The 21,898-nt window shown below is 38.2% G+C and overlaps 1 protein-coding gene and 1 long non-coding RNA gene across 7 annotated transcripts in view; one reads left to right on the top strand and one right to left on the bottom strand.

Moving 5' to 3' along the window:
- Positions 1-21,898, top strand: part of IFT88 (intraflagellar transport 88) — a 150,560-nt gene that overhangs the window by 122,831 nt on the left and 5,831 nt on the right. For all 6 annotated transcript variants that reach the window (XM_082701683.1, XM_082701677.1, XM_082701680.1 and 3 more), the window contains one exon: positions 3,916-3,982. In XM_082701683.1, the coding sequence (XP_082557809.1) occupies positions 3,916-3,982 (67 nt within the window). The remainder of the gene's footprint in view (positions 1-3,915; positions 3,983-21,898) is intronic.
- Positions 1,016-7,513, bottom strand: LOC309849294. Its single transcript, XR_014303636.1, has 2 exons — positions 6,795-7,513; positions 1,016-1,218 (listed from the first exon to the last, which is right to left on the bottom strand). It is a non-coding gene; the product is annotated as an uncharacterized lncRNA (long non-coding RNA).

Raw genomic sequence — 21,898 nt, forward strand, 5'->3', positions numbered from 1 at the left:
GTTCTCACCCACAAAGCACTCTCTCTGCAGCACCCTTAAAATCAATTTCTCTATTCTTTGGTACTCCGCATTAAATCTTAAACATGTTCTTGATGTTTTCTCACTTATGTTTTGCTTATATATAGAAAGAGAAGGAGAAAAAATAGTGGAAAAGAAAGGTCCTAGGAAGAAGAGACAAAGAATTTTCACTATCTGAGAGCTAATTTATCTTTTAATTGTTGCATGTCCCATTTCAGTTTGTGTTTCTGAGATTGTGAGCCCATGGGGCAGAGCATTCTATTTCCTGGCTTGCATAGTTCATAAAGCACTTTTAGTTATGAAACAAAGTATAATAAATAAACGTCTGAATTAAGGACACTCTCCATTTCTAAATTTGAACTTAAAATGTATTGCTTTTTCTCTGTGTGTTTCTTGTTTAGAATCGGTCCTAATGCAGAAACTTAACATTTTTCTACGTAATTAGAATTTCTCCATATAATCATTGTTAATGCCTGCATAATACACTATTATACAGATATGTCTTGATTTCTTTAAGCATTTTCACACTGTTAGATAGTCACATATCTTTTTTAGAATTGGTAACTCTACAGTCAAATTTTGGTGTTTCTTGCCCAAGAAGAACATTTCTATATTGTGAACTTGAGATCATTTGTGAAATGGACCATGTAATTGAAAGCAGGGATATCATAGATAATCACATCAAACTCTTGGAAAGGAATACAAAGTTGACCGTCTGTCTTTATCCTTTCTTCTCCTCTGGAAGTACTAATAACCGTGGAAGTTTTGCCGCAGGAGGGAAAAGAAGTGAAGGTGCTGGATGAATGGTCATGAATGATGTTAGCATTCTTCATGGTTCTGGCTACAGTTTTCCCTTTAATTCCACTTGATTACATCTGCTTAACTAGACAATAATAGCAACAGCTAACATTTACTGAGTGTGTGATAGGTACAGGTACTGTTCTAAGTAAGCACTTTATGTGTGTTAACTAATTTAATAATCACAATAGTCCTATGATGTTGGGTATAGCTTTATTATTTTTTTAGTAGATGAGAAAACTGAGACCCATGATGACTAAATAACTTTCTCCAGGCAGACGCTTAGTGACTGAGCCACCCAGGCACCACTTAGCAACATTTTTTAAAGAGATGTTTTATATTTCTTCTTCACTGGACACAAACAAGTCAGCTGTAGGGCATTCTGTCAAACTTGACTATAGTCTGGAAAAGAACAAAATGGGAAGAGCAAGAAATAAAGACTGAGTAAAATGAAAAGGAGGAGAAAAATGTCAGCCAAAATACCAAAGAGGGTTAGAGAACAAAGTACACAAGATTCAGTATGGTGAAATTTGATTTTCAGAAGCAAATAGGTGTTCAGCTGGAAGGGGATTTAAAAAAAAAAAAAAAAACTCATTCTCTGGGCACCTGGGTGCCTCAGTCAGTTAAGTATCTGACTCTTGATTTTGGCTCAGGTTATGATCTTAGGGTTGTGAGATTAAGCCCGGTATCCTGCTCTACACTGAGCATGGAGCCTGCTTAAGATTCCTTCTCACTTAAGATTTTCCCTTGAATCCTCCAATCACTCCCTCTTCTCCCCCCACCCCCTGCCCACAAAAAACAAACCAAAACAAAACCCCACATTCTCTGCCCACAGGAGAGTGGTAAAGGAAAAAGACCAGCAGGGCAGGACCATGAGTGTGAGGAGGGCATAGGTGCTGGTATGCACACTGAATAAGCAGTCGCCTGGGTCACAGGAGTTTCCCTAAGATGAGAGTGGAGCTGAACCTTATGGGATGAGTGGGGAGCTGGGACGAAGATAAAGAAGAGTGTAGCAGACAGAGAGGGTCCATAGAAAGAGGAAGCACCAAGCTGTGCGGGCTGCCTTTTACTCACTAAGTAGGAGGGGCAGTCAGTTTCAAAAGGTGAAAAGGACATCTTGGTTCTTTCTACAGTTTGGCAACCGTGGCCATTGCTGCTATAAACATTGGGGTACAGATGGCCCTTCTTTTCACTACATCTGTTATCTTTGGGGTAAACAAGGTGGTGGGTATTAGGGAGGGCATGGAGCACTGGGTGTGGTGCAAAAACAATGAATACTGTTACACTGAAAAGAAATTAAAAAAAAAAAAAAAGATGGAACTCCTAAACTGGGGGAAAAAAGGTGAAAAGGACAGAATGTGGTACATTAAAAACATGCTTGCTCTGTGGGGCCTGGGGTCAGAGGCTGAGCCAGCAGTGGGGAGGCCCCTGGAGGCTGACACTGTTGTGTCCTTATGTGTTATGTGTCCAGCAGGACACGGTGTCCTGGGAGTAGGAGAAGAGGAGAAGTCATTGAATCAAGCCAGGTTTTAGGTTTCTTGGTGAGTGGAGCAGAAAGACAAGTGGGTGAACAAGGAGCCTGGAGGTCCTGATGGAGATATACTTAAAGTGGTGGGGTGATAGTAGGCTGCAAATAAAGTGAGGTTTTAAGGGACTTAATTTAGGAAAAGATGGCTGAAAGCCAAAGGATTGGGAAATTCTAGATGAGAGCAAAGAATAGATGGAATGGGGTAAAGAATGTAGTGATGGTGGAAAGTGCTCACTTTTCTAAATTGTCCTATTATAAACATACGGTTACTAAAGCAGGATGCAAGATCTCGTCTCACATTTGATTTGAAAAAATTTCAAGTTACATGGGGATTTGTCTTTTTAAGTTTATTTTATAGTATTGTGTTGTAGGTGTTTTAGATAAGCTAGAAATAATCTGTGGAGAGATTAAATCAAGTTTTAAAATAAAATCTGATCATAGACATTAAAATTTTTATTTTGTTACATCATCATTTCTAGATTTTCAAAAGAGAAGGGGCAAAGGGGAGAGATGGGATTTCAAGGGAGGTTTCTTTTTTAACAGAAATAATGTGAGCATGTTTACATGTATTTAGAAGTCCTGAGTTTTAGGAGGGTATTCCATTTTACAGAAATGAGTCTTGAATTATTGAAAGGAAATTTTTTTCTTCCTAGCAGACCACTATGTCAATAACGCCCATCCATGATCTGATGATTTACAAGCATCTGGGGAGTTGTCAGGGTCAGGGTTTGTCCTTTAAATTAAATATGAAATTGAGTTTATGTTATTGAAAATCTAAATAAGATACCAACCTGTGTTTATAACTTTTAAGTCAGTTGCAGAGTAAATATTTATTAAAACTGTCTGATTCTGGTCACTGACTGCCCTGTCCGTCTAAACACAGCATTAGGCATACGAGAATCTGGCAGTATGACTTGAGGCCGATTTGGTGTCAATACAAAAAGTCTAACACATAAGCAGAACACAAAATAACTGTAAATTGCTTCAAGAAACCCAAGAATGTCACAGCTTGGAGATAGTTCTTATGTTTTAAGTGTGAGCTTGTACCTACGAAAATGGACTACTGAACAGATCTTAGGTGTTTTGTGAGATATTAGTTGCGCTTTTATTGTAGAAGTTGAATTTCAAAAGCCAGTTTATCTTTCCCTTCCCCAAAATAGTTCAAGTCCAGCCATTCTAGAGTAGGACTAGCTCAAGAAATAGCCCTTCTGTGGATTCCCTTGTCTCCTGCTAGCCCCCTGGTTTAAGACCTGAACTTTCATATCGGGAGAATATTGGGTTTGTAAGCCACGTCACACTGCGCGTGTAAGTGAAAGTGCTCCCTGAGTATTTCATAAGGACTGAGGACCTGGTAGCAGGCAGGCTATGAGCACTTTATTCACACAACAGCCTCATCTTTTCTCCCATTAAGTCCACTCTTGGGTAAGGAGCAATTCGAACCCAGCTTTAAGGGGAGAAGGAGCAGTGAATCTTAAGGGCAACAGAGCAACGTTAATTTAAAATCAACATTTAATTATATTCAACTTTGAGGGTCTATCATTTATTGTTTGAAACTTGTCTTCTTGTTCTAGCGCATAAAGTCCGGCAGAGACAGCAGTGGGGGCTCCCGCAGCAGGAGAGAGGGGAGTGCCAGCAGTGGTAAGTATTTCCCATTTCCTTGAAATACTGGTTTTGACAAGTGGGTAGTACATGGGCTACTAGAAACACCTTGAATTTAAAAAAAAAAAAAAAAATGTCCTTTGTTTGCTTGTTCTATACACAATAAAAGGCACTTAGTGTAATTAATTTTGTAAGCAGTCTGCTATGTAAATGACTGTAAATGTTAGTGGATATTACTTCTTAACTAACCATACCTGTTTCTACTAAGTGATAATTAAATAGGTTCATGCTGCATATATGAACATGGATGTCCATACTAATGAGGTTTTACTCTATTATATTTTTTAAATTTACATTTTAAGGTAGTACCATGAGAAGTAAGATAATCTTAAAGAACACTGGCAGTCCTGAGTCTTTACACTTTTCTTGTAGAAATAGTGTGAGTCTTGGAATTAGGAGACATGGTTCATTACAGCCTTCTATCTTTGGACCAACCATGTAAATGCTGGAGGCCTTAAGTGATTTCTAAATTTGTTTGCATCTCTCAGCAACTTGAATTTGATTGCTTGTCACACCATTATTTAATAAGAAGATTGTTAAGTTTTCCTTTTCTCTTTCTTCCTCAACAAAATCTACCTCCTCTGTCTACATCAGTGGGTAGTAAAAGTTAAACTTCATAGAAATTTGGTGGTTTGAAAGAAACTAATTGGAAAAATAAATGTGAAATTGGGACCTAGAGATACACATATATTCTCTTATATCCATACTCAGCACTCTCATGCATAAGTGACCCAAGTCCATGCTACTGCTCAACTTCATTCTTCCATCTCTTGATCTAGAAGTCAGGACAAAGACAAATGGGGACCCTTAGTTCAGGTGGGTCTTTCATTCATTCACAAACATTTATTGGGTGCATACCAGGTGCCAGATAGATACTGTGCTAAGTGCTGAGGACATGTGGATGAGTAAGACATGGTCCCTGGGTCCAGGGAAATTAACATCTAGTTGGAAAGACACAAGTTTCAGGTGCTGCTAAGACTGCTTCTGTGCTGGAAGAAATGCATGTGTGTATTCTAAATTTCCTAAGAATAGAAGCTGCAGCAGGGATAAAGATTCTTTCCTGAGTTCTAAGCTCTGCTTTGCCAGATAGGTTTAAGCAGTTACAGTCACCAGTAGCATCTAGTTCTAGCAAGACAATTTGATTCTCTAAGGAGCAGTCCAGCTTCTCCAGCTGAACCTCACAGTCCTTGCCTTTTTACCCTTGAGTCACAGGAGTCTTTACTCAGAGTTTCAGAAATTGGTAGAAGTAGCTTTCAGCTTGAGTCCCAGGAATGCCAAGAGCAGTCTGCCACAGCAGGGAGTAACCATTTACAATCTGGTCAGCCCTCCATGGTCATACTGGGTGTTGACATCTCCATAGTGTCCCCTGACCCTCAGATGTCACCTCAGTTCTGTTAACCTGGCCCCATTCCTGCTTTCATGTGTTCACATAACCCTCCGGGCTTGAACTTAACTGAGTCTTGGGTCTGAGAGATCTGTCCCAACAGTTCTGGTAAGCTGGAGAGCTACAGGCCTACAACTTGTTATCCAAAGCTTGTTGTGTCAAGTGTGTTGTGGAATTCAGCATTTTTTGAAGTTTAGAGAAGTATTATCGTGCATTAGCCATATATAATACCCATGGAGATCATCTCAGTCAAATATAACTATTACTAATTTGGCAAAATATGTTAATAATAACACATAAATGTTAACATTTATGATATATGATGGTTAAAATATTTATGATAAATGATGGTTAACATTTATGATAAACGATGGTTAAAATGATGGTTAAAAATAACTTTAGGTCGGGACGCCTGGGTGGCTCAGTTGGTTAAGCAGCTGCCTTCAGCTCGGGTCAGGATCCCAGCGTCCTGGGATCGAGTCCCACATCAGGGAGCCTGCTTCTCCCTCTGCCTCTGCCTGCCATTCTGTCCGCCTGTGCTTGCTTTCTCTCCCTCTCTCTCTGACAAATAAATAAATAAAATCTTAAAAAAAAAAAATAACTTCAGGTCAAGTCAGGCTTTATGCCCATGAAGTTTACCTATTGCTACCTAAAAACTTGGCTTTCATAAGCTTTTGAATTTGAAATTGTAGATGAGGGATCAGGGACCTGTATGTACCAAAAATGTCCCTAATGGGCAAGGAGTCAGCACACAAGGCTTTGTGCCTTAGTTAAAAGGAGCTTAGGTTCAACAGACCAACTTGCTGCTCCCTATTCATCGTTGCTCTTAGGAGGCAAGCAGTTTGTGATACAAGCTTTTTTGAAATTGAATGTCCTTCAAGAAATAATTATCTTGAGTCACCCCTAGGGAAATATTACGTATTTATCAGAATTCTAGGACCAGGTCACCATCTTCTAAGTTTTCTATACTTCCTCTAAAAATCTTAAGTTCAGGGTAACCAACCAGTTCCTTCTAGAACAGCCCCCAATAGCCTATGTTAAGTTCTCAGAGCCTTCTCTGGTAATTCATAAGCTTGCAAAATGTAACCAGTGTTAAAGCCTAAACCTGAGCCTGAGTTACCCAGATGTCTGGAAGGTTTGAAAACCTGCTTTAGAAACATCAGGGCCAGGGCATGCTCTAAGAACCTTGAATCCGTTGGTGCTGAGCCAGATCCCAGACGACACTGGTCCAGAGACTAATGTCTGCCTCTTTAGAAACATCAGAAAGATCAAAGTGTGCTTCAGAGGCCACTGAGGTGCCAGATCCTTCAACATGAAGAGTGGTTCAGCTCCCGCTCCCCGCAAGATGACCTCTCTGTAATACTCCTTAAATCATGCTATGTCTCAGAACAAAATGAAATACCTCACCTGGGCCTGGGACCTCCACCTTGGTCAGGGTTAGTTCAGTGAAGAAAGGTGTGGCTGCTCCAGATCTGATACCTGAGGGCAGGGAAGGAGAGGCCTTTCTATTACAAATACACCTCCTGCTCCTGGTTTCTCTTTTTAATACATTTTCTTTTCTCTCATCCAGTCCATTTCAGCCCAACACAATCAGTTCTAGTGTACAAATAAGCTTTATTCCCACAGGAAGAAATGTTGGAGTGGAAATTCTGTGGTATTAGGGCATTTTTACAAGCTGGGCTTCATGTTGCTTGGTTCTTTTGGCACAAGTTTAAAGCATTAGCTACTTCCTTTTCAGGGTTCTTATTTGCTTTTTTTCTCCTACCATTTGCCTTTTTGTTCCTTATTTCCTGATCCCTTCAGTTACAGGGAGTCCCAGACTTCATTTCCTCCTGCAACCCAAGCTGGAATGCTTCTTTCAGTGACCTTACTGGTTCCACCCTGACACTTTTTCAAGAATCATATTTTTTGCCTTTTTTTTCTTCAGCTCTTTGCACAGGCCACAGGATAGGCTGTCGTGGCTTTGAAGTCTGTGGATGCCTCTCTCGCTTTCTCTTCCCTTTCACCTCATAGGGCCCTCCCAAAGCACCCTGCAGCACACTGTGGGTGTGCCTTCCTCACCAGCAGTCTTGCTGCCACTCCACCAGTCCCAGTCACTGTCTGCAGAGTGGCCACTGGCCCCCTTATTATGCCTCAGCTAGGACTTCCCAGTACAAACCCACATGCAACAGGCCCCAATCTTACCCATCATCCACTTCTACCTGTGAAACCTAGAGATGCACATTTACATCTTTATGTGGAAATACTTGACACTTCTGTCTGGATTAGATCCACAGGTCAAATAGTGGAAAGGGTTGATTTTCCAAATGCATCCAAAAGAGGCCAGCCTTAAGCTGTTAAAATAAATGCAATGCCTACAACTAGATTTTTAGAGTATTAGAGTATTGCCCAGGAGTGAGGATCATAGGGAACTTAAATATCAGAATTACTAGTTCATATAAAATGAAATCTTGAGGGCCCTTGAAAATCGTCCACTTTTTTTTTTGTGGATCAGTCTAGTCCTACTACAGCCTTATTTTTGCTTAGTTTATTTAATAAGCCTCAGCTTCTGTCCTCTTCAATGGGTCTCCCCAATTTTAGCCTGTGGCAAAATCACCTGGAAGTCTTGTGACAACAGCCTGCTGAGCTGCTAGTCCAGCATTTTTTTAAAATTTTATTCATTTATTTGACACACACAGAGAGAGTAAGTGAGGTCTAGCACAAGCAGGGGGAGTGGGAAAGGGAGAAGCAGTCTTCCCGCTGAGCAGGGAGCCTGATGTGGGGCTTGATCCCAGGACCCAGGATGATGACCTGAGCCCAAGGCAGATGTTTAACTGACTGAGCCACCCAGGCACCCCTAGTCCAGCATTTATGAGCCAGTCTGGGCCACGCCCAGGAATTTGCATTTCTGACGAGGTCCCAGCTGATGCTGATAGATCTTAAATGACATATTACAAGAGTAAATGTGATATAGTGTGTATAGAAAGGTTGCTGCTACTATTACCACCAAATATAAATTCACAGTAGCAGCAGTCATCCAGCCTCTGGCCTCATGCCCTAGCTCTCTCACTCCTGAGTATATTACCCTGGGAGGTGGTGTGAGCTTGAAACTAACTTAAAATTACATGCTTGATTCATGGAAGGGGGCTCAGTGCAATGCCTGACACACACTCCAATGCTGAGTAGCTATTACTATTATTAACTTGATACAAACTGTTAAAAAGCCATAATGTTAGGTTAAGAATATTGACTATCCATTCCAGGATTTTCAGTACTTTAGTTTGTTTTTGTAGAATTAACTTAAAATGAAATGAACATGTTTTAACTCCTTGAAGTAGAAACACATAACTCTTTTAAGACCCACATTTGGGGTTAAGATTTCAGCTGCTCAGTGTAAAAACATCAAACAATTCAGAAAAAAGTTAAGTCACACTGTAAGTCAGCTTCCACAAGGAGAGCTATATTCTGCAAGTTCCAAGTCTCCATAGTCAGCCTATGTATGGTCTACATGGATAAGCCAGGTGAGAGGAGCAATCATATTCCTGCCTAATGTGTTGCCTTGAGTTAAAAGACCAAGAAATCTGCAGAACACATCTGCTTCTCATGGGTATCTGTCCTCAAGAAACAAGAGTGCCTTCTTGTAAAGCACTTTACATCTTACATTTTATGTTTTAGCATGATGGTTGCATTTTGTGACTTGAGTGCTATGTTATGAATGTTTCATTTTAAAATTGTTTTTATTTACTCTGTGTGCTACTTAGTAGTTTGCTGCATTTTTTAGTTTTTATTATGTCTTGGTTGCGAACTTTTCCGTGACAGTGTATCTCTTAGTTTTACACTAAAATGATTTTATAATGAAAGTGAAGAGGGTAATATGATTCAGTGAGCAGAAATTAACTTTTACAAACAACATTTTGAGGAACATGTCTTTTATAAAATACATTGTAGCCATGTTTTGTTTTTTAAATTTGGAATTTTGTTGTAAGACTATAGTCCAAGGGTAAGTTTTTTGGGTTTTTTTTTTTTTTTTTTTTTTTTAACTAGAATACCTTCTCACAGTTTTGGGGACCTCAGTGATGTCCCAGGCAGAGTGAACAAGTCATGCTTAGTGACCACCACCTATGGACGGACAAAAGATTACAGCCTAAGGAGGTAGGATAGGAAAAGCAAGTGTAAATATATCTAAATTCAAAGAATCACATCAATAAAATGTAGCTGACCTCTAAGAAGAAAGGGAGTGAGTATGAATGGGGCAAAAAAAGCCTGGAGAAGGCCAGAGGGACTGAGGACTCATTTCACCAGTGTGTCACTCCTTTCCGCTTAAGTTCCAGGGTAAGTGCCCTCTTCACCTCAGAAAGCCAAAGAGGAAATGTGCTGAATGCCCTTAGTATCTAAGCATTTGGAAGCTAGTATATACAAGGGAACTTTATTAGCAATAAGTATTAGAAAAGAACTGATAGTACTCACTGTGGCACCAAAGTATGCTCTGTGCCACAGATTCTGAAGAAGTTTCTCTTGTGTTTTGCTGGTCTCATCTCCTAACATGTCACCTGTTTTTCTGGTATAGTGTTCTCTAAGCCAGGGGGTCAGCACACTTATGTAAAGAACAAGGTAGTAGACAGTTGAGGCTCCAGGGCCATACACATACTTGTGGTGTCACAAAGGCAGGCACTGACGGCATGTAAGCAAGTGGCTATAGCTGGGCTCTCTGAAACATCATGTTTGACACTGAAATTTGAATGGCGTATAAATTTCATGTGTCACAAATATTGTTATCCTTTTGCTTTTTTCCCCAAGCTTTAAAAATGTCTGAACCATGCTTAGCTCACTAGATGTTCAAAAAGGGGGTAGGCCAGGTTTGGCTCCCAGATTATAATTTGCTAATTCCTGCTCTAGGCCAAGTTCTCCATAAATAATTCCTGGGTGTGAAAGGTGGGGGGCCTTCAGGTTATCCTCTTTTAAAGCACTGATTTCAGCTGTCTAATCCATGCACATAGCTTGTGCAATAAGATTCTTTATCACTGACCTTTTCCTCTTAAAACTGTCTTAGCTGTTTACATCCCGGCCACCTCCAAATACGTCATACACATAATAACAGAGTGTGTGAGGTTTTGTGTCTTCAACAGAACATGCTCCTTCCCTTTGGCCCTTGGCTTATTGCCCTGCATTTGAGGTCATTGTAATTAATTTCTCAATCCAGGTATTCATTCAACATCTGTGGACCTCTTTTTCTAAGTCACCATATTGTACGTGACCTTGGGCAAGTCACTTTATCTCTTTTTTTTTTTTAAGAATTTTTTTTTAAAGATTTTATTTATTTATTTGACAGATAGAGATCACAAGTAGGCAGAGAGGAAGGGGGGAAAGCAGGCTCCCTGCTGAGCAGAGAGCCCAATGAGGGGCTCGATCCCAGGACCCTGAGATCATGACCTGAGCCGAAGGCAGAGGCTTTAACCCACTGAGCCACCCAGGCACCCCCACTTTATCTCTTTGTCACAGATTCCTTGTCAGTCAAATGGAAGTGAAAATAGGATCTACCTAATAGGGTTGTTGAGAGGAGGAGATAGGTTAATAGAAAACACTTAAGACAGTGTCTGACACAGGCAAGCACCTGATAAGGGTGATTCCTATTTGACCCAGGAGAACAGGGGCAGTACCTGAAATTCTGGTATCCACATGTGGGTATAGTGAGGATCCATGTTCTTTGCTCTCCTGGATGTATGACCTTGGAGTTTGTTACTCTCAGAGTTTTTCCTACCACAGGGTTACATTTATCAATGCATAAAGGTAAATGTCAAGCGTACCTCTCTCTTACTACAGACTTTACTTACAAAGTTTGTAAAAGGTTTTTTTTTAAAACAAAATTCTAGAAATTGTATATGCAAATGAGTGTTGTATTTTGAAGTTAACACTTTGGAAAGCTGGATATTTATTCCAATAATGCTGTTAGTCAAAACATTTGTGAAACTCCTCTTTTGGTATTTCCATCAGAAGCAAATTACAAAAAGCCCAGGAAATCCTATCTAGACATTTTACTGATATATGTAATATATGTATTTAAATCTGATGAAATATGTAAAATACACGAATATTACATATATCTGTAAAATATATGTACACATTTTATATATACATGAGCACACACACATACATATACACATACACACATATTCTATCAGTTCTTTTTTCCTTTTATGTCTTTTTGTTTATCAATAAATAAGCATTTGTCAAGTTCCCGACCATAGCAGATATTTAATAAGTGCCAATTCCCTTTCAACTTCTCCCTCTCCCATACATTTATATACCAGGTACTGAGTTAAGCATTTAAGATATACAAAATATAACTCAAAAATCAATAATTTGGGGTGCTTGGGTGGCTCATTTGGTTAAGTGTCCAACTCTTGATCTCAGCTCAGGTCTCGATCTCACAGTCATGAGAGTTCAAGCCCTGCATTAGGCTCCATGCTCAGCCCAAATGAGCTTTTAAAAAATGTGATAAATCAGTTATCTACTTTGCATACATCTTTACTGATTCCCTCCACAGCTTCTTCACCTGAGTACTGCCTATTATAGTAGCTATCACAGTCAATTTTTCCAATTTTGATATGCCCCTGTTAGCTGTTTTATTGGGTAATAATACAATTAGGTCAATAGGAGTAAGGAGTAAGGGGTGAAGTTAAACTGAGAATTGCAACTTTAACAATGTAAAAAGGATCTGAAGTTTTTACAGTAAAACTAGGTTCAAGCAATGGGCCTCCTAAAATTATATGAGGATTATATCATCTGAGCTGACAATGCCATTACTTTCTAGACAGTAGGGGTTGGAAGGGTACTTTGGATCCATAGCTATGGTACACTGCCCCTTAACTTTCAAAAGTGGCAGAGGCAAAGGAAGATCAGCTTTGTCATAACAAGAGAATAGATCATTTGCAAGTCGTGCTACAAAGTACATAGATGTAAACCGGATAGTAGATTCCTGCTGAAGGTCTCAAAAGTGCTGTGTGATGTTCTTCAGTATTTCTAGATACAAACAAAAATTTATTTATACTTAATGAGAGAAGATCTTCCATAGTGATTGCATCTTTGTAGGTGCCATCTTGGAGATGGGAGGAGAGAGATCAAAGGTATTTTTTAATGTCTAATGGATAGTGAAATCAGAGTTAACAGCTCACCAAGAGAATCATTTAAAAAGAGATTGAAAAGAGTAAGGGGCACTGTGTTTGTAACATATTCAGAGGAATAGGAAGAATCTTTTAGAAGGTTTCATTTTAGATAGCACTTTCAAAAAATAAGAAATCAGGGATGGTTGATAGAAGTCCTAGCTTAAGGGAAGGGGTTTAGATGTTGTAGAATTATCAGATATTGGTTAATTGGACCTTGAAAACTAAAGAAGGCTATTAGATTTTTCAGTTAAGATAATGATGGTAACCCTAAAGAAAGTGGTCTCAGTACACTGTTGGGCAAAAACCAGATTCATTTAAGGAGTATATGGGATGCAGGAAGGTGGAGAAGAGGAAACAAACTGTTCTCTTTCTAAATAAGTAAGGACTGTCTTCCCTTGGAAAGTGTGTTCATTTTTATTTGAAGAGAATGGTAAAAATTTATGTAGTCAGCCTCATAACTTTACTTAATTTGTTCCATGAATAGTGCCTATGTTATAAAACTCACTTTCTCACCAAAAAAAGAACTCATATTTTAAAACCTTAACTTTCTAAAATGTTGCAAATAGTTTGCCTTCTTGGTATGAGTTGCCTTTTAAAAACATTGGTCAAGGCAGGATATAGTTTCTCCTCTAGCGGAAATATCATGAGATTTTCCCCCAAATCTCAAGATTGCAAGGGACTTTAAAGACAGGAAGGTGTAGGCTATTCTGGGGATAGGAAAAGTGTCTAAAACATAAGGCTATGAAAAGAGATTGTGAGTTTACTTTGGGTATTTATCATTATTAAGACAGCCATATTCTGGAATACCATATAGTAGGAATATATATACAAATAAGGCCATACTTACTCATATAAACTTTTCACAACTGTATGGAAGGTGCCACACTTGACACTTTGCACACTTTGCCAAAAAGCCATAATTGTAGATGGGCAAGGTATAGATTGGCAATCAGGAAACCTTGGTTTTGCTGATGGCCTTACCACTAACTGTGAACTCTTGAACAAGTGACTTTACCTCCTTAGGCCTATTTTCTCACCTGAAAAATAAAGAGATTAGACTTAACCTTTTTAGTAACATTTATCTATGTTCCTGCTGACTCCGAAATTATTACTTCTATTTCTGACAGTAAGATGGACAGAATGTTCAGGGAAATGCCTCCAGGAATAGCATTCCCTAAAAATGGTGAATACTTGGTGAAAGAGGAAGGAAAAAAGAAAATAAGAAAATAAAAAAAAAATTTTTAAATGTATGGCTGAGTTGGCAAGAAAAAGGGAGATTCTTTGGAGGTTAAAAATGAGTAGAGGGGCACTTGGGTGGCCCAGTCGATTAAGCATATGACCTCTTGATCTCCGCTCAGGTCTTGATCTCAGGGTTGTGAGTTCAAGCCCTGATTTAGAATCCATGCTGGGTGTGGCGCCTACTTCAAAAAAAAAAAAAAAAAAAAAAAAAGTCCAAAGGAATAAGTGCAGAAGCTGGCATTTGTCCTAGCTAATACCTGGTGACCTAGAGCCTAGGTTTATAGACCATTCATGGGGAACAAGAAATACAGTGGGGGCCACCAAAAAGAGGTCAGTTCAAAGAATCCCTTTATAAAGACAGGATCCTTAACAGGAAATACTGGTAGTGGGTAAACTAGAAAAGGATCTCCCCGACAAAGGATGGATTTCCACCTTGTACTACTGGAATATTTAAAAAAAAAAAAAAAGGGAAAAGCTCCCTGGAAAATTCCTAATCATAAACCATCAATCACAGAGTTTTGTAGCTAGAATATATATTACCTGTGTAATATGGATCCTAAAGGAACCCTACACTGAAAATTTGGCATAAAGTAGAGGTGAGTTGGTGCTGCTCCCAAGTACCTAGGAGAAACAAGTTTAAATCTATCCTGAAGGAACATACTATAAATAAGACTCAAATACTTCAAGTAAAGTTACAAAGAATAGGAATGTACAATTTTTAAAAGTCTGAACACATGAGGAAAAGGCACAATGAATGAACAACAGAAACTGTAGAATCCATTTTAAAAGACTACAGATGTTTTAATTAGGTAAAAATATTTTTTGAAAGTGAGAGTACAGAGGGATGCCTGGGTGGCCCCATTGGTTAAGTGCCTGCCTTTGGCTCAGGTCATGATCCCAGAGTCCTGGGATGAGCCCACATTGGGCTCCCTACTCAGAAGGGAGCTTGCTTCTCCCTCTGCTTGCTGTTCCCCCTCCTTGTACTCTCTCTCTCTCTCTGACAAATTTTAAAAGTATCTTTTAAAAAAAGTGAGAATATAGATTATCCCTTGATATCTGAATTCAAGAACTGAATAATTCAGATAAATTTTTTTGACAATGTGGTGGTTATCCTTTGGTACCTGAGCTCTTAAACACTTGCTATCTAAAATTTAAGAATTAGCACAGAATCCCTCACTGTCCAAACTCTCACTATAGACACATAGGAATCAGATCAAGATAGTGGGCAATACTTGTGTATTTTAAGTATGACAAAGGGATAAGAGAATATAAAAGTTACTAAGCAGATTGAAAAGAACAAAAATACAACTTTCAGAAATGAAAAATAGAATTGAAATTAGAAACTCACCTATTAGAAAATTTATGGTTAAATAAAGGGTTGGAAAACTACAGTTTACAGATCAGATCTGGCTTGAGCTACCACCTGTTTTTTTTCAGTGAAGTTTTCCTGGAGCACAGCCATGCTCAGTCTGCCTTCATGCTGCAACAGAAACCATATGGCACACAAAGCCTAAGATACTTATCTGGCCCTCTACAGAAAAGATTTGCTGGTCCCGAATAGATTAGATTAGAGAGAATCATACATTCAGAATGTATGATTCTCTCTAATCTCTTCATCCCAGATTAGATCAGATGAAGAGAGAATGTATGACCTGGAAGATAGAGCTGAAGGAATTACCCAAAATGAAGGAGAGAGGGTCATGGTTATGGAAAATAGAAATTGAGGGACATGAAGGATGTAGTGAAAAAAGGTCTAGCCTACGTATAATTGGGTTAGAAAGACAGAATGAGGAAAAGGAAATAATGGCAGAAAATTTTCTAGTATTAATGAGTTCCTCAAATTATCAAAGTGAGATAATGCTCAAATAGGATAAATAATACGTATATCATGGCCAAGTTACAGTATATGAAAGGCAGGAAAACTGTTTCAGTTTTCTCAGTCTAAAAAGAAAACCAGAAATATTGGAACATCATCAGTGTGTGAAGACAGAATAACTATCAACTTGAAATTGTATGCCATTGAGTCTATAGTTCAAGAATGAACACAATATAAAGTCATTTTAGAGCATTTTTAACCAATAGGTTTTTATTAAAAAGAAATTGCAAAGAGGGTACTTCAGGCTGAGGAGGGAAAAGCCAGAAGTACAAAAAAGAAAAAAAAAAGCAAATATGATGGTAAATAGGCTATTAAATCTAATTACATTTTGAATGCTTAAAAAATGGAAATACTCTATGTTGTCAAATTTTTTAAAATTAAGGTAAAACTAAATTCCTAGACTGAAGTAACATTTAAGGCAGGGATGTAAGTTGTAGTAGAATAAAGTATTCAAAGATCTCCACTTGTTTGGGAAGAAGGTGAAGATACTGATTAATTTTAGACTCTGTTAAATGTACATATTAAAATACACCTAAATATATCTAGTAAATATAAAAATACTTGAAATGTGATGTATAACTTCCAAACTCTAGTAGAGGATGAACAGGTAAAACAGATGTTATTTGTAACTCCAGAAAGGTGGACATCAAAAGTTTTTCTTTTGATACATATGTAGCAATGGAATAAAATATAGTGTCTGCAAATAGACCCAAACATACATAGTCAATTAACCTTTAACAAAAGTGCAAAAAGCAGTTGTGTAGAAAGAGGATAGTCCTTTCAACAAGCTGTGCTGGAATAATTGGAAATCCACATGCAAAAAAATTAGCATTGATCTACACCATGCACCATATTAAAAATTAACTCAAAATGGATCATTAAGGGGGCGCCTGGGTGGCTCAGTGGGTTAAGCCGCTGCCTTCAGCTCAGGTCATGATCTCAGGGTCCTGGGGTCAAGTCCCACATTGGGTTCTCTGCTCAGCAGGAAGCCTGCTTCCCTCTCTCTCTCTCTGCCTGCCTCTCTGTCTACTTGTGATCTCTGTCTGTCAAATAAACAAAAATTTAAAAAAAAAATGGATCATTAAGGAAGGTGTGTGTTGTAATGAGTACTGGTTATTATATAAGACCGTTGAATCACTGAACTCTACTTCTGAAACTAATACACTACATGTTAATTAATTGGGGGTAAAAAACCCAAATAGATCATATTACTAACTATAAAACTGCAAAGTATAAACTTGCAGGAGAAAATCTTTGTGACTTTTGGTTAGTCAGAGATTTCTTAGCTGTGACATTAAAAGCATATGATCCGTAAAATTTTTAAATATGGATAAATTGAACTTCATTAAAATTAACTTTTACTTCTCAAAAGATAATCCTATCAAAGGGAAAAGGGAAGCCAAAATAGGAGAATATACTTGCAAAACACATATCGACTAAGGACTTGTATCTAAAATACAAAAAGAACTCTACAATTCAATACTAAGTAGGAAAACAGCCCAATTATTTGTTGTCTTTTTTTAATCAGGAAAATATTTGAACAAGCACTTCATGAGGAAAAGTATATGAATGAGCACATACCTGATAAGGATTAATCTCCAAAATATATAAGAATGCCTACAACCAATGACAAAAAAATATTTTCAAATAGGCAGAGGCACAACTAAATAGACATTTCTCCACAGGATGCATGTAGGTGGTTAACAGACACATGAAAATTTGTTCAACATCACTAATCAGGGAAACGCAATCAAAATCATGATGACATTATCACCTCTCACCTGTTAGAATGTCATCTAAATGGTAAGAGATAATAAGTATTGACACGGATGTGGAAAAAAGGAAATCCTTGTGCACTATTGATGGGAATATAAATTGGTGCAACCACCATGGAAAACAGTATGGAGACACTTTAAAGTATTAAAAACAGAGCTATCATATGGTCCAACAATCCCACTTCTGGGTTTGTATACAGAGGAAATGAAAACAGGATATTAAAGAGATATCTGCACTCCCATGTTCATTGCAGCATTATTCACAATAGCCAAGACACCTAAGTATCTGTCCACAGATGAAAAGATAAAGAAGATGTGATGTATATATATGCAATAGAATATTAATCAGCCATGAGAAATAAAGAAATCCTGCCATTTGGAACAATGTGAATGAATCTTGAGGGCAATGTGCTAAATGAGATAAGTCCAACAGAAAAAGGCAAATACTGTTTGATACCACTTACATATGGAAATTAAAAAAAAAAACTTGTAGGAACAGAGTAGAATCATGGTTACCGTGGTTCCCAGGGGTGAAGTTAAGAAGGTAAACAAGTGGGCGCCTGGGTGGCTCAGTGGATTAAGCTGCTGCCTTCGGCTCAGGTCATGATCTCAGAGTCCTGGGATCGAGTCCCGCATCGGGCTCTCTGCTCAGCAGAGAGCCTGCTTCCCCCTCTCTCTCTGTCTGCCTCTCCATCTACTTGTGATTTCTCTCTGTCAAATAAATAAATAAAATCTTTAAAAAAAAAAAAAAAGGTAAACAAGTTCTGGAGATCCAATGTACAGCATTGTGATTATAGTTAAAAATATTGTCTTATATACTTGAAAGTTACTAAGAACTTAAATGTTCTCATCGCAAGAAAAAAAAAAGTAACTGTGATATGCTGGAAGTGTTAACTAGTGCTATGGTAGTAATCATATTGTAATGTATATGTGCATCAGATCATCACATTGTACACCATAAACTTACACAATGCTATATGTCAGTTAACACCTCAATAAAGCTGTGGTGGGGAGTGATTCTCCCAAATCTATTATGTTGGTATCTCCCCTGCCATTACTGCCACAGCACACATACACTCCTTCTCTGCTTTGCTATAGATTTTATAAAGATTTACTGTTATTCACAGGGATTTAGGAAAGGTAAACATGTGTCCTCAACATTCTTGGAGCTATACACCATATTTGTTACTTAAACTAAGTCATCAAAAAATTTTAATGAAGAAGGTATACAAATGAAAAGCACATGAAAATATGGTCACTCATTAGTCATTGGGGAAATGTAAATTAAAGCCACAATTAGATACCCAGTAGAATGACTAAAAAAGACTGAGGATACCAAGTAATGGAGAGGATGTGGAGCAATTGTTAATCTCATTCAGTGTTGATAGGAATATAAAATGGTACAGGAATAGATTTGATCCATGTTTCTCACACAGAAACCTCTTCCTTATACTATGAAGCAGAAGGGAGAGGATCATCCTTGTGATCCTCTAACTCCCAGTTACCTGGAGTTAGAATTGACATTCAAAAAATAGCACGTACTTAATGTGTAGATTGAGGAGTCTCATAAAACAGTCACTATACTCAGGATTAGGATCAAATCTATCACCCTCCAAAGTTTCCTCTTTTCCCTTTGAAACTCCTCATTCCCACCCTCTGCCCCATTCATCCACCCCAATTTTCAGTTAATTACTGATGTTTTCCATAACTATATTTTAGTACGTGCTTTTTTTTTTTTTAAACTGGCTTCTTTCACTGTTTTGGTGAAAAACAGTGTCCTTCCATTTAATTGCAGAGTCACTGCATAGACATGCCACAATTTATTCCCTTGTTGTTGACCTTTTTTGTTGTTTCCAGTTTCGGGGCATTTGAAATAAAGCAGCTATGAATATTTTTGTACAAGTCTTTACATGGACACATACTTTCATTTCTTTTGAATAAATTCCTAGGAGTAGAATAGCTAGGTTGTGTGGTAAGTATATGTCTAACCTTAAAAGAAACTGTCAAACTACTTTTTAAAAGAGTTTGCTAGGACCGTAAAGCATCACATTGCTCTCTCCAATGAACTCTCTTAACTTCAAAAATTCATAATGGATCTTGTAAGCAGCCTCAGCAGAACCTACAAGGAGTCCAGAAATTGTTTCAACAAGGCCCTTTATGGCACAACGTCAGAAATAGCAATGTCATGAGAATGTCATTGTCATAAGCAATGTCAATGAGAATATGGAGAAAGTAAACTTAGGGTTGAGGATTTGACTACACAGACCCATGAGGTTTTTTATGCAGACTTCAGATGACCTCACTAGGATGGATACCGAAATGAAAAAGTAAGCTGAGGAAAAGGCCTTAGCCATTAAAGGAAGAATTAGCTATCCTGATGACATTATTTCAAACGATAATAACTGAATAATGAATACTTCAACTTGGAATACAGGAAAGATGAATACTTTGAAAACATAATTCAAAATTTGAAGTTCAGCCAAAACAAACAACTAAAGACGCTCTGAGAAAAAGTGGACAAGGATGAGTGGATAAGCACAGCAGCTGTAATCAATGCATTTTATTCTTTAGGCAGAGATCAGATAGTCTTCCCAGCAGGCATTCTGCAGCTCCCCTCCTTCAGTGCCCAGCAGTCTAACTCATTGAACTACCGGGGTATTGGCACAGCCATAGGACACAAAATCACCCATGGCTTCGATGACAATGGCAGAAATTTTAACAAGGATGGAGACCTTGTTGACTGGGGGACTCAACAGTCAGCAAATAATTTTAAAGACCAATCCCAATGCATGGTGTACCAGTATGGAAACTCTGGGACCTAGCGGGTGGACAGTATCTCAATGGAATTAATACATGGGAGAAAATATTGCTGATGATGGAGGTATTGGCCAAGTATACAGAGCCTATCAAAATTATGTTAAAAAGAATGTTGAAGAAAAATTACTTCCTGGACTTGAACTAAATCACAAACAACTATTCTTGAACTTTACCCAGGTGTGGTGTGGTACCTACATGCCAGAGTATGCTGTCAATGCTGTTAAAACAGATGTTCACAGTCCAGGGAATTTCAGGATTATTGGAACTTTGCAGAACTCCCCCTGAGTTTTCAGAGGCCTCTCACAAGAATTCATACATGAATCCAGAAAAGAAATGTCTAGTTTAGTGATCTTCAGAAAAAGAGGTGTGGCCTTGGCTAGACTTGCCAACACCACAGAAATGGGGAATTTTGTCCATAGAGGTCACTGTAATTATGAGGGGGTAGTTCAGAGATGACAGAGCATCTTATTAGAAATGAAGTTAGGGGGCGCCTGGGTGGCTCAGTGGGTTAAGCCACTGCCTTTGGCTCAGGTCATGATCTCAGGGTCCTGGGATCGAGTCCCGCATCGGGTGCTCTACTCAGCAGGGGGCCTGCTTCCCTGCCCCTCTCTTTGCCTGCCTCTCTGCCTACTTGTGATCTCTGTCAAATAAATAAATAAAATCTTTAAAAAAAAAAAAGAAATGAAGTTAGGTTATTCTGAAAACGGTGTGGAGAGAGGAGGGGGGTCTGGTGTTTATCAAATCAATCACTTCTCGCTGTATAATGCTTGACCTCTGAAGATACTACCATCCATTTCTGTTTTTCATATGATCTGCCAGTTTGAAAACAGTGTTAACCAGTTGATGTAGACTGGGATTTCTAATCAATAGGAGATTAAAAAGATTGAAGCATACGGTTGGCTCCAACAGCACAGCTGCAGCATGAGGGTTAAAAACACATTGACTAATTACTTACTTTTACTTTTTTTCTTTGCAATGTTTTCCCTCTTACGGAACTCTTCCAAAGAATTCCTATGTATACTGGGGCCTTAGGACTTACTGTAATTTTAAACTAACTTTACCAATTATCAGTTATTCATTCTGAGATCATTTTAAGCTACTCTTAGGGCTAAAATGAATGTCTGAAACTGGTTTTATTGTACCTGCTTTCACCAATACTGAAATTCTTGGGGCTTCCTGCAATTTTCTAAGCAATTTCTTTTTCCTCTGTGTGTGTGTGTGTCAAAACTTGATCTTTTTAAGAGATTTATAGTAATGTATAAATAATTTTTATATCTAATTATTAACTACATTTATGACTAAGTAATTATTGAATATTGACGTTTCAGACAGATAAATACTTACAGACCAGTATCTGTAAAGTGATGCACAAATGAAGACTTGAGACTTTTTAAACTTGTCAGTCATATTGATAAAAAGCTTTAAGCACAAGCTCAGGGTTTAAAATTGCCATTCGACACTTGTCTGAAGCAGGATTTTCCTTGTTGTTGGATAATGTGTTCTGTAAATATCTATTCAGTCTAATTGATCTATAGTGTTGTTCAAGTCCTCTGTTTCCTTTTGATCTTCTGGCTGGTTGAGCCATATGGAAAGTAAGATACTGAAATCTCTTACTATTACTGTGTTACCATCTTTTCTTCTTTTAGTTCTGTCAATATTTGC

The sequence above is a fragment of the Mustela nivalis genome (genome assembly GCF_964662115.1).
Source record: "Mustela nivalis genome assembly, chromosome: 15".
NCBI classification, from domain to species: domain Eukaryota; kingdom Metazoa; phylum Chordata; class Mammalia; order Carnivora; family Mustelidae; genus Mustela; species Mustela nivalis.